A 14,307-nucleotide genomic window follows, 5' to 3' on the forward strand; every position below is an offset into this window, starting at 1 on the left:
AACCTCATACCATTCACCTTCCGCACACTGGACCTCATCAAAAATTCTTATTTTCCCAAACAATATCCATACCTTAAGCTGATCTATATTAGCAAGAGATAATGAAACCACTCAATCTGCATTTAAATGCCTCTGAGATTGAACATCTTGTTACATTCAATCCAAACTTCTGTAGAATTCTTCCTCCAATTCTTCTTCCTCACTGACAGTTGTGCATCAGATAGCTGTCCCCAGCACTTGAATGCCCTCCCTATACTTTTCTGCCATTCTAGCTCCTTCTACTCCATCGAAATCCTACTTAAAATCTATTCCTTTGAGCTTTTAGTCATCTCTATTTACAAAGCTTTGTCTCAGCAAGATTTGTAGTCTGATTGTGACAATATGAAGCAGATATGTAACATCTTTTCATAAACTAACTGCTTGGATTGATAGTCATTGAACACATTTTATTCACTAGGAAGTAATTTCAAATTCTCAATGATCAAATTCAGACTCATAAATTACTTGAAGGTTACTGGCTGCTTATTTAAAATAGAGTTTCAATATAGGGCAATAGCCGAGACCCTCCTCACAATTGTCTAAGGTGTGATAGATAATTCCAATGATAATAAAAACAAAGATTAGGGATTCCGCAGCAGATGGCCAGAAGCTTGAGTAGTCACACAAGGTTCAAAGATAGTATTAATTTGTATTAATGATGGCATGAATATGTGGCTCAAACTCAGTTGAGGTTAAACATAACTCTATGGTTACATACACTGTGGAGACAAAATAAGATGCAGAAGATGAAGCTAAAAGGACTCCATATAAAGTGTGGTGACCAGAAATGTTAACTGTCCATTTCCCTCCACAGATGCTGCCTGACCCCACTGAATTCTTTCTGAAGCTTGTTTGTTCTTACACATGAAGTGCTTTAGTTTCAGACAGAAGGCAGACTTTGGGATGGAATTTGTGGTTTGACAGCGTTCTGCAACTGCATTCCATCTGTGACAAATAGCTGAACATAAACATCTAGTCCAAATCTATGGAGGCAAATTTCCTCCTGGCAATGGTTTTTAGAAACTACAGAATTCAGCATATCATAAACACAAGGGATTCTGTGGATGCTGGAAATCTTGAGTGACACACACAAAATGCTGGAAAACCTAGTAAGTCAAGCAGCATCAATGGAGGGCAATAAACAGTCAATGTTTCGGGCCAAGGCCCTTCTCAGGACTGGAAAGGAAGAGGGCAGGAGGTGACAGGTGACAACAGGTGAGAGAGAAGGTGGAAGGTGGTAAGTTAAGGAGGTAAAGGGCTGAAGGAGGAGGAATCTGATAGGAGAGGAGAGTGGACTATGGAAAAAAGGGAGGACAGACTGTCACCAGGCCTTCAGTCCTTGGCATTGGACTTGAGGATATTGGATCCCCAATTACCCCAGGATTTCCCGGTAGCAGTACTTTGACCTTGACTTTCTGACTCACACAGACCTCCAACCCAGATAACCGCACAACAGGGGATCACCGGTCTTTGGAAGCAAAGTTGATGAAATTGACGAGATCATTATGGGTGCAGGAAGCAAACCAATGCAGTTGTCGGTATAGCGTAGGAAATAGTTGGGGTGCAATACAAGTGTAGGTTTGGAACGTGGACTGTTGTATGTAGCCAACAAAAAGGTATGCAGATCTGGGGCCCCTATGGGTGCCCATGGCTACACCATGAGTTTAGAGAAACTGGGAGGAGCCAAAAGACAAACTGTTGAGGGCCAGAACAAAGGAGGAGGGTGCCAGACAGAGCGGTAGTAGTGTATTGGGACTGGACGTCCATTGTGAAAATGAGGCATTCGAAGCCAGGGAATGATTGAGTGTGTCATGGATGTAAGTAGAAAGGGACTGAACCAAGGGGGACAAAATGAAGTTGAGGAATGCAAACACGAGTTCAGTGGGGCAATGGCAGCCAGAATCATTGAGCCTATCAGGAGAGTCAGGCTTATAGATCTTGAGTAGGAGGTAGAAACGAGCAGTGCAGGGTACAGCATTATTACAATCGTTTATTCCAACCTCTGGAACTTCTGAACATTTATAAAAGTGTCTGTATCAATTCCACAATGTTATTAGATAAATGCATAAAAATGATTTCAGAACTGTAATCTCATCTGTGTGTTCCAATGATAGATGCTTTTTTCACTTAAAATGTGCATGTGAGCCTTTGAATAAGATTATTGTCCTTAGCAACTCCAAAGTAGCTACTATCATGTTTCATGAATAAAGGCTAGCTTCTTCGAATGACTGTATCCACCGAGGGCTTTTTCCCCCAAAGGGCACTGTTGCAAAAATAACCAACCCCTTTTTAAATCACAGAAGTAATGTCTATTTCCTGTTAATTTCATTCTATTTTATATCTTTCTTCTTCAGAGTAATATTGCAAGTAGAAGAAGAAATTTAACATACTTAAAAAAATAAGCTCATGACCTAATTTCTTACAAAGTGCTTAAAATGCTAATCTTATCAGTTTGGACCATTCAGTGTAGATTGAATTCATGGGAGACAATATGCAATTTGGAATAGTTTGAAGTTAAAATATGGATGATGCAAAATATAGCTAGGACCAAGCTTGCAAGTACACAAAAGCAACTTAAAGCAGCAGTATTAGTACTTGGAAGCAGACCAAAATACACACAGTGGCCACTTTATTAGGTACACAAGTGGAATTGGTGTGGTCTCCTGCTGTGGTAGCACATCCACTCCAAGATTCAATGTGTTGCACATACAGAGATGCCCTTCTGCACACCACTGTTGTAACATACGATTACTTGAGCTGCTGTTGCCTTCTTGCCAGCTTGAACCAATCTAACCATTCTCCTCTGACCTCTCTGAATAAGAAGACATTTTCCTTCACAGAACTGCTGCTCACTGGATGTTTTTTGCATCATTCTCTGCAAACTCTAGACGACTATTGTGCATGAAAATCCCGGGAGATCAGCAGTTTCTGAGATACTCAAACCACCCTGACTGGCACTAATAATCATTCCAGTCATATTCACTTAGATCACATTTCTTTCCCCATTTTGATGTTTGGTGTCAAGAACAACTGAACCTATTAACCATGTCTGCATGCTTTTTGCATCGAGTTGTTACAACGATTGGCTGATTAGATATTTGCATTAATGGCAGTCTAGTGGTTAGCATAAGACTATTACAGTTCAGGGCATTGGAGTTCGGAGTTTGTATCTCCTCCCCGTGTTTCCTTGCATGTTCCAAAGATGTACCAGTTAGTAGGTTAATTAGTCATTGTAAATGATCCTATGATTAAGCTAGTGTTATAGGTGGGCTGCTGGGCAGTACAGCTTGTTGGGTTGGAAGGGCCTGTTCTATATTGTATCCCTAAATAAAATTAAAATTAACATGCAGGCATACAGTTGTACCTAATAACGTGGCCATTGAGTGTATATTGGTCATTCTTTGTTGTTCTGAGAAGCTTTGTTTGTGATCCTTAATATTCATTTTTGAAGTGATTAGGTTGCTATGCCACTTCAGAGAGCAGTTCAGTGAAGTGTCACATCTAAGCCAGTCGAAGAAAGGAAAAGAAATATGCATCCATAAGTAACATCAGTAAACCAGTTATATTGCTACCGTCTCCCAGTTTCATCTATCATCTGCTACCTTGTATTTCTTCCTCCCCTCCCCCCACCTTCTTACTCTGACTTCTCATCTCTTCCCTCCAGTCCCAATGAAGGGTCTTGGTCCGAAATGTCGACTGTTTACTCTTTTCCATAGATGCTGCCTGGCCTGCTAAGTTCCACCAACATTTTGTGTATGTTGCTTGAATTTTCAGCATCTGCAGATTTTCTCTTGTTTGATATTGCTACCAACAGCTTGAAACCTACACTCAATATAGGGACAGCTCCTTCCCCTCTGCCATGAACACTACCTCATTATTCTTTCTTCATACCATTTTTATTGTAACTTAGGAGATTTCTTCATTCCTGCATTGTACTGGTCCACAAAATGACCAATTTCATGACTATGTCAGTGACAATAAATCTGATTTTGATTGAGATTCTCAAGTTGTTTGGTTCAGCCTACACTCACTGAAAAAATATTGGTTGACGTGTTTCTCAAAGAACAATGGTAAACACAGTGGAGGTCACTGTTATCTACGAGTAAAATCAGTGAACAAGCTCCAGAATGTAATCATGAACATGTTGACCATGGATTTCAGAAAACAGGACTTTGAATTGTTCTGCTCCACTGTCATGCCAATAAGTCAGCAAAGAACAATCACAAATAGAAAGGTGTGATTTATCATTATGTGTAATAACAGATACTCCCCAAACAAGAAGTTTGCAGAGAGTTTTCAAAGTTTGCAGAGAGATTTAGGCAAGTTTGCAGTTAGAAGAGTGGGCTGAATGATGGCAGATGGAGTTTAATGCTGATCAGTGTGAGGTGCTACATTTTGGTAGGAATAATCCAAATAGGACATACATGGTAAATGGTAGGGCATTGAAGAATGCAGTAGATCAGAGTGATCTAGGAATAAATGTGCAAAGTTCCCTGAAGGTGGAATCTCATGTGGATAGGGTGGTGAAGAAAGCTTTTGGTATGTTGGCCTTTATAAATCACAGCATTGAGTATAGGAGATGGGATGTAATATTAAAATTGTACAAGGCATTGGTAAGGCCGAATTTGGAGTATTATGTACAGTTCTGGTCACCGAATTATAGGAAAGATGTCAAGAAAATAGAGAGAGTACAGAGAAGATTTACTAGAATATTACCTGGGTTTCAGCACCTAAGTTACAGGGAAAGGCTGAACAAGTTATGTCTTTATTCTTTGGAGCGTAGAAGATTGAGGGGGGACTTGATAGAGGTATTTCAAATTATGAGGGGGATAGATCGAGTTGACGTGGATAGGCTTTTTCCATTGACAGTAGGGGAGATTCAAACAAGAGGACATGATTTGAGAGTTGGGGGCAAAAGTTTAAGGGTAACATGAGGGGGAGTTTCTTTACTCAGAGAGTGGTAGCTGTGTGGAATGAGCTTCCAGTAGAAGTGGTAGAGGCAGGTTCCGTATTGTCATTTAAAGTAAAATTGGATAGGTATATGGGCAGGAAAGGAATGGACGGTTATGGGCTCAGTGCGGGTCAGTGGGACTAGGTGAGTGTAAGCGTTCGGCACGGACTAGAAGGGCCGAGATGGCCTGTTTCCGTGCTATAGTTGTTATATGGTTATAAGAAGGGAAAAGCTATACTTCTTCATTCAAATTGATATCAGTTCAGTTCAAGTTTAATTATCATTCAACCAAATAGGAATACAGTCAAATGAAACAGAGTTTAAAATATGGTTTATAAATGTGCTAAATATAAATAACCAAGCAAAATCCCTGAAATCAAAATGTCATTACAGTTAAAAATTCATAAAATGAAAGAATTGAAATACCCTTAATATAATTTTAACCTAATTCTATTCACTCATTCTTTACTTAATGTTCTCTACACGATTTGGCATTGAATTCAATATCCTGACTCTTCCTAATTGGGTGGTGGGGTGAGGGGGGAAGAGGGAGGAGCTAAATCTTGATAAGACGTCTTCAAGCTGACTGGCAGTTCACTGACATCTTTAGAGAGCCGGCTTGGAGGTGCAATTTCCCATGAGATCTTTAATAGATTGTAAACCACAATAAAAAGTCCACAGAAAGCCTCTGAGCAAATGCAAATATGATGAACGAATAACAGTTAGTTTGATGTGGACTGCAAAACATCTGTAGATTTTCCATTACAGATAGAAATGCAAGTTAATAACTTATGCTGCTATTAACATTATGGGTTATCAGGTATTGCAAAAGCTTTTCTGAGGCACAATTAAGTGAATATCTTTCTCAACAAAGCTGGATCAGTAACCTACACCTGCCTAGATGAAAAATTAATCATAATTACTGGCTTTTTAGGAACAATGAAGCATTGTTGCTGAAGCAGGTTTCTATTTCAAAATAAACAAGTAGTATAACTGGACAGCAGCTCTGCAGCACTTCAGTTATTCTATTCCATTACTTCATTACGTATAGAATGGGCAGCTAGTTAGTTAGTATCAAAGCCTTTACAGAGTCTGAAGATTGACTTACATCTTGGATTACTTTATCTTAAAGGCAAGAAATACAAAGTTTTAAATGCAGCTGCTTTTGTCTTTGGATATTTTAGGTACTACCTAAGCATCAGGTAGAAAGTATTTTATTACTTAATTAACTGTTTTACCTGAGCAAAATGGATTGACAACACATTGTCTTTCTACTGAACTAAAAGAACTTAAGTATGTGGGCTACCGATACTGAACTCAGAAGGAAGCAAGTTATCAAGTGAAACTAAAATGGAGATAAGCAATCAAGAAATCAGGAAGAATGGAAGCTACAGACAATTTACAAAAATCAGATCACATAGGGGATGGAGTTAATTACTTGGTTCAAATGGCTGCCAACAGATACCATCAAAGTATAAAATAATCAGAAAAATCAGCTGACAAATTATAAGTAAACAAATTTTCTTTAATTACTTTGTACTAAACTGATTTCCTCATTCAAAAAATTGTTACAAATGAGAAAAGAGAAAGAAATAAAGCTAAAGAATACAAATAACCTGTTATGAACTCTTTTGCTAAACACACTGATCGGTGTTATTTTCTGAGAAAAAGATATACAGTGGATTTCAGCTAATTGGACCATCGGTTAATTGGGGCATCCGCTTATTTGGCAACTCATAAAGAACAAAAACTAGTGGAGAGAACAGCGGGATTTCCTTTGTTTATTGGAAACACTATACCACTTAATTAAGACAGGACTCTGTTGCCGATGTCTCTAAATAACGCCACTGTGCCCATTAGAGTCTACACTGTGCTTATGGCAAACAGTTTTTAGATAGCATCATTTGCGTGTTTGTGTTCAAAAAGCAATGATATTTGTCACTGCTAGTTGGCAAAAAATAAGCAGAATGACAATTTAGGACTGTTTTGCTTACTGCACTTCCAAGCATTCAAACTTGGAGATGCTAGAAACAGCTGGGAGTGAAAATGAAATGATTTCACCACTTCAGCAATTTAAGCACTATGAAAGATTTGAATTGACAACTGACAATCATCTTGAATATTACAATGAAAATGAAGATTTGGAGGACGCAATCAGTGAAAGCATTGTACAAAATCAATCGATTATCTGCACTAGGTGTCTATGCTGACTTTGTTCATTTACAGTCAACCAAAAGGACAAGGGAGCGTACACAGGATGAATTCCTCTGTCAATAACTAGAAAGGATTAATATAGTACTATAGTAGTATTGGTAGCTATAACTTGTTCAGTATATCATTTAAATGCATAACTTGTTACTCAGTTAAATGGTAATTTGTTTATTTCATACCTTTTAATGAATTCCATGAATTTCGCCTAACTGGGGCAGCCACTTAACTGGGCCAAAATGTCCATCACTCTGCCTGCTCTCCATCTCCCTCTGGTGCTCCCCTCCCCCTTTCTTTCTCCCGAGGCTTCCCGTCCCATGATCCTTTCTCTTCTCCAGCTCAGTATCACTTTTGTCAATCACCTTTCCAGCTCTCAGCTTCATCCCACCCCCTCCAGTCTTCTCCTATCATTTTGCATTTCCCCTCCCCCCACTACTTTCAAATCTCTTAGTATCTTTCCTTTCAGTTAGTCCTGACAAAGGGTCTCGGCCCGAAACGTCAACAGTGCTTCTCCTTGTAGATGCTGCCTGGCCTGCTGCGTTCCACCAGCATTTTGTGTGTGTTGTTTGAATTTCCAGCATCTGCAGATTTCCTCGTATGTACTGGATCCAATGTGTTTCTATTAACTGGAATCCACTGTATATTGTATATTAAGTTACAAGCTGCAGTAAGATCAAAATCAGCATAATACATGGAAACATTTAGTAAAATAGCGTAAAATACATTTTTCCAGCTCAGATGCTGAAGTAAGTTCTATAGTTAAAATGAAGATAATCTATTTTTTTAAACAATGACCAGAAATGTTAACTCTGTTTCTCTTTTTATGAACCTGTCTGAACCATGTTGTTTTAGCCTAGAGTTTTCTCTTTTGAGGTTTGAATACTGGCAGTTTTGGTGTCAGACTTTACGTATTTCCTTCTATTCGGTCTGTTCCTTGGCATCAATATATTACACCCATACCAGGTATTTTCATGGCAATATTAGAAGTTGCTCTGGTTAATATGTCATTTCCTTTATATCTTGTTTGATATGAACATATTTCAGGAATATTTAAAGAGAAGTAAATTACTATCAAGTACTATGAATCCCTCAATCAGTTACTGAAAATCATTTCTAAATGGGGGAGGATGGAGTTGAATATTGTAAAAAAAAATGTAAAGTTCTAATCATACTTCCATGTAATGGAATGTTTCTTCTGACTCATGGTATGAAAAAAGATTAAAGATCCTGGGAGCCATTCTGAAGTTTACTACTTGAAGAGCAATGAACTGAACTGGATCCCACACTTACGAGCTTGAAATAGAAACAGATTCTACAACTTCGCGATTGGGCAGCAAAATTTAAAATGATGCAATTTATTTATAATATTTCTGAATGAAATTTAAAATTTTATTTTACCTTGTACTTTCCCTGATCACAGCCACAGTACGTGCTTTCCATTGTATAGCTCCTCGTTACACCAACCTCACGCCACACAACGACCCGTGCAGTGGATTCCTTGGACTTTTCCACCACAAAACTACAGCTGCTCATGCAGAAGGCGGGTGCAATTTGGTTCAATACTTTTGGCAAAGTCTAAATAGTCAGATGTCAAGAAAATAAAATTAGCTTCATGGAACAGAAGTTTCTAAATGGAAATGATATTTTACTTTAGTTCACTAAAGATAAATTTGAATGTTCTGCCAGTTGTGGCACTAGAAAAGAAACTGGAGGCACATGATAAAATCGGACAGTTAGCATGATTTCCTCAATGGAAAATCCCACCTGATAAATCTGTTGGAATTCTTTGAAGAAATAACAAGCAGGATAGAAAAAGGAGAATCAGTTTATGTTATGTACTTGAATTTTCAGAAGGCCTTCGACAACGTACCACACATGAGACTGCTTAACAAGGTAAGAGCCCATGGTATTACAGGAAAGATACTTGCATGGATAAAGTAGTGGCTGATTGGCAGGAGGCGAAGAAAGGGAGCCTTTCCTGGTTGGCTGCTGGTGACTAGTGGTGTTCCACAGGGGTTTGTGTTGAGACTGCTTCTTTTTACATTAAATGTCAGTGACTTGGATAATGGAATTGATGGCTTTGTTGCAAAGTTTGTGGACAATACGAAGATAGGTGGAGGGGCAAGAAGTATTAAGGAAGGGGGGAATCTACAGAAGGACTTAGATAGATTAGGAAAACGGACAAAGAAATGGCAGATGGAATACTGTGTCAGGAAGTATATGGTCATCCACTTTGGTAGAATCAGAATCAGGTTTATTATCACCAGCATGTGACGTGAAATTTGTGAACTTAGCAGCAGCAGTTCAATGCAATACATAATCTAGCAGAGACAGAGAGAAAAAAAACATAATAATAAATAAACAAGTAAATCAATTAGGTATATTGAATGGATTATTGAAAAATGTGCAAAAACAGAAATACTGTATATTAAAAAAGTGAGGTAGTGTCCAAAGCTTCAAAGTCCATTCAGGAATTGGACGACAGAGGGGAAGAAGCTGTTCCTGAATCGCTGAGTTTGTGCCTTCAGGCTTCTGTATCTTCTACCTGATGGTAACAGTGAGAAAAGTGCATGCTCTGGGTGTAGGAGGTCTTTAATAATGGACGCTGCCTTTCTGAGACACCGCTCCCTAAAGATGTCAGCGAAGAGGATATGTGATAAATAAAAGGATAGACTGTTTTCTAAATGGAGAGAAAATGAAAAAATCTGAGGTGCAAGGGGACTGGGAGTCCTTGTTCAGGATTCCCTAAAGGTTAGTTTGCTGGTTGTGTCTGTGGTAAGGAAGATAAATATGATGTTAGCATTCATTTCAAGAGGATAAGAATATAAAACCAAGGATGTAATTTTGAGGCTTTATAAAGCACTGGTGAAGCCTCACTTGGAGCATTGTGAGCAGTTTTTGGCCCCTTGTCAAAGAAAGGATGCGCTAACATTGGAAAGAGTTCAAAGGAGGTTTTCACGAAAATGATTCCAGGATTGAACAGCTTGTCAATGAAGAGTGTTTGATGGCTCTGGGCTTGTATTCACGAGGGTTCAGAAGAATGAGGAGTGACCTAATTGAAACCTATTGAATAATGAAAGGCCTTGATAGAGTAGATGCAGAGAGGCTGTTTCCTATGGTGGGAGAGTCTAGGACCAGAGGGCACAGCATCAGAACAGAGGGGCGTCCTTTTAGAACGGATATGAGGAGGAATTTCTTTAGCCAGAGAGTGGTGAATCTATGAAATTCATTGCCACAATAGCTGTAGAGGCCAAGTCTTTATGTATATTTAGTGCAGAGGTTGATAGATTCTTGACTAGTCAGAGCATGAAAGGATAGGGGAAGAAGGCAGGAGATTGGGGCTGAGAGGAAAAACCATCAACCGTGATGAAATGGCAGAGCAGACTCAATGAGCCAAATGGCCTAAATCTCCTACATTTTATAGTCTTGTGGTCTAAAATCAGCTATCAGCAATAGTGACAGTGACAATTATGTTAAAAAGTTCTTTCAGAACATATGTGGGCATCCTTACGTGATCTTGCCTAAGCATCCAGACCTACTAATATGGTTCATTCTCAAATGATCAGAGGGAATTTAGAATGAGAAATACTGTAAATACCAGCTTACTCAGCGATACTGAAATTATTTAAAAGTAAGACTGCAAATATTTCGTTTAAGGGCTTCATTTTAAAGAGGGCAGTGCTTAGAGAACAAATCTCAGAATGTGCAGTTTATCAAAGATCCATGGTAAAATCGTTAAATTCAGCATGAGCAGAAAGCTCAAGATATTGTGAGTATTCAGATGCCAACTTTCGTCAGAAAACAAAAGTTAATGGGTGAATAGGACACAAGATAAAGATAAAATACAAGAGCAGAATTTTAGGTGACTTGGCTTTTATCAAAAAAGGGTAGTTCAAGGAAGATCAGTCAGGAGTGCAATTAGAAAGTCATAATAAAGTTATGCTTCAAGATTCCAGTAACAAATGACTGAGGTAGCTACAACGTTAAAGAGGATATATTAATAAAAGATCTTTAAGGCAGTTCTGGATGTTTTCTCTACCCTGAAAACTACTGAGAACTGAATATTGGGTAAGTGCATGTGAATTACAAAACATAACACGAGAAAATAACAATAATCAGAAAATGAAATAATAAAGTAAGATTGAAACATTAAAGTAAAATATTACAAAAACAAGCTATTCTTGTTGAATACAATTTCAATCTTAGCTACTGAACTGCTAATAGTAAAAATAATTACTTGTCTTGAAAATTTCCTATATAATATTGAAGTTGGACACATAGCACATGCAGTACACACCCTATAGCCAAGGTCTTCCTGTAAGTCACAAGAGGCAGCACTAATGTCAGTCTGCCACACTGTCTCCTTTATGCTGCAGCCATACATGAAGACATTTTTCTTCCGAGAATGGCCATGATAGTCACAAAAAACCTGTTGAAACAATGGACAAAATAACTGTTATTAATTTCTAATTTCAAAGTTCAAAGTAAATTTATTACTAAACTACTTGTATGTCACCATATACAACTCAAGAGGTTTATTTGTTTCTGGGCATACTCAATAAATATATAGAATAAGAATCAATGAAAGACTAGGGTGTTCAATCAATGTGCAAAAGACACAAACTGCAAATACAAACAGAAAAAAATAATAATAAATAAATGAGCAATAAATATTGAGAACATGAGATGAAGTCCTTGGAAATAAGGCCATAGACTGTGGGAACCTTTAAGTTGAGTGAAGTTAACCCCTTTGGAAATAAGAGCCTGATGGTTGAGGTGTAATAACTGTCCTGAACCTGGTGGTGTGAGTCCTGAGACTGCTGTACCACCTTCCTGATGGCAGCAGCAAGAAGAGAGCATGTCCTGGATGGTGGGGGTCCTGATGATTGGTGCTGCTTTCCTGTGACAATGTTTCATGTAGATCTACTCAGTGGTGGGGAGGACTTTACCCGTGATGGACTGGGCCATATCCACTACTTTTTGCCAGTTTTCCATTCAAGGGCATTGGCATTTCCGTACCAGGATATGATGCAGCCGGTCAATATACTCTCTACCACTCATCGATAGAAGTTAGTCAATTTTTATTCATTACATTCAAATGCAGCACCTGTTTGAATGATAAACCATGCCACAGTTTTTATGTCAATGCTTCCTTCCATAGAAATACCTATGCTTATGATGGAAAAGCCTAAGGTAAACAGTTACACCATCATTACCTAATTAAACCACTGACTGGCTGCCAGCTAATTTGATAACAAGTTTTTCTCAAGTTTGGATGTCAACTTGATTCTTCCAGAAGCTCCGTTGCCTGGAATTTGTTTCATTTTGCTGCACTTCACATTGTTTGCTCTAGCTTCTTAAATGATTATTTGTCAGCTTTGAACCCCAAACTCTCAGTCAAAACAAAGGTAGCCGCATACAATGCTTGTGTCACCAGCACACTGCTATATAGCAGTGAGACTTGGACAACCTACACTAAACAGGAGAAAAGGCATAGCACCTTCCATTAAGGTGCCTTCATCACATTTTGAGCATCTCCTGGATAGACAGAGTACCCAAGCAGAGATTCCCTCCTTGCCAGCCTCCCTAGCATGTACACCCTGGAGAGGCACCGTAGGCAGTTCTAGCTGGGCCACGTCTGCCACATGTAAGTTGGCCGCATCCCAAAATATATCCTTGACAGTGAGCTAGCCGACTGCACCAGGTGGAGAATCACTCTGAAATAACACCTGAAGTCGGGTGAGTAAAAAGTGCTCCCTCAATACAGGAAACATCCTTTCCACGTCCACTCTAGGCTTTTCATTATTCATTAGGTTTCAATGAGATCTCCCCTCATCCTTCTAAACTCCAGCGAGTACAGACTCAGAGTCATCAAATGCTCCTCATAAGTCACCCGTTTCATTTCCGAAATCATTTTCATAAACCTCCTATGGACCCTCTCCAATGTCAGCACATCTTTTCTTAGATAAGGGATCCAAAACTGCTCACGATACTCCAAAATTTATTATCAGAGTGCATACGTGTACTACATGCAACCCTCATTCTTTTTCTATTGACTGGAAGTTGACTGTAAGTATTGTTATGCCTGCAGCCCCCTCCTTTGTGAGAATCGCAAGATCACTATTGGGTTGGGTCAGGGGACCCAGGAAATGAGAGAGAGACGTGCAGAATGCCTCGTTCCCCGGCGATGTAAAGTCACGAGACATGGGAGACACATTTGTGGATTGAGATGCTATGCTACGTGAACGCCCTCAGGCAAAAAGTGGGCTGGGTGAGAAAGAGATTGCATCACCCCAACCTGATTGACATCTACAACCCTGCAAGTCAGGATAAAAGAGGGTCTGTAGGAACAGCCCCTCAGACGCACCAGAAGAAACGCTAGTGATCCCGTAATAGCAGAAAGCCATTTGAAGGAGGCCACGTGCACTCAGTTCCGTTGCTTGGGACTGGTGGCTGGAACCACGGAAAACGGCTTTTAGCTAGCAACGGGGAAATCAACTCCCCCGACTCAAAGGACTGGCATCATAAAAGACCTGGGCAAGTTTAAAACCGTCTCTCTTAAACCCAAACAGCTGCAGCTTGAATGACAGTGACTTTTATATTTCCATCGGACAATACATTATCCCCTAGACAACGATAGTGCTATTTCTTATTGATTATTATTATACCCGCACTTTTAGAGTTAGTAGTGACAAAGTATATTATCTGTATGTTTGCATTAATATTATTTTGTGTCTTTTTATCAATAAATACTGTTAAAAAAATTGTACCATCAGACTTCAACGGACCTCTCTATCTTTGCTGGTAAGTGACTCAGTTACGGGGTACGTAACAATTGGGGGCTCGTCCGGGATTTGATACCAAATTGGAGGGCCAGTGAATCGGGCTTGTAAGTCCAAACTTAGATCTGGTTACGCAGGTAGCCAGACAGGAACCAGCAAAGATGGACGTGGGGGAATTTATAGAAAACCCGACTCTGGAGGCGCTGGAGGCGGCCACCAAATCAGACTTGATAAATTTGGCAAAGGGGTTAAACCTCACAGAGGTGAGGTTGTCAATGAAAAAGCAGGAGGTGCGAAGGGCAATAACTCAGTATTATATTGGGAAGA

At 39.3% G+C, this 14,307-nt stretch overlaps 1 protein-coding gene across 9 annotated transcripts in view; it reads right to left on the bottom strand.

Moving 5' to 3' along the window:
- The window catches only part of agtpbp1 (ATP/GTP binding carboxypeptidase 1), a 254,072-nt gene that overhangs the window by 52,850 nt on the left and 186,915 nt on the right, over nucleotides 1-14,307 (bottom strand). For all 9 annotated transcript variants that reach the window (XM_073071166.1, XM_073071108.1, XM_073071156.1 and 6 more), the window contains 2 exons: nucleotides 11,496-11,627; nucleotides 8,597-8,773 (listed from right to left, as the gene is read on the bottom strand). In XM_073071166.1, coding sequence (XP_072927267.1) covers nucleotides 8,597-8,773; nucleotides 11,496-11,627 — 309 coding nt within the window. The remainder of the gene's footprint in view (nucleotides 1-8,596; nucleotides 8,774-11,495; nucleotides 11,628-14,307) is intronic.

This window comes from Hemitrygon akajei, chromosome 2 (assembly GCF_048418815.1).
Source record: "Hemitrygon akajei chromosome 2, sHemAka1.3, whole genome shotgun sequence".
NCBI lineage: Eukaryota > Metazoa > Chordata > Chondrichthyes > Myliobatiformes > Dasyatidae > Hemitrygon > Hemitrygon akajei.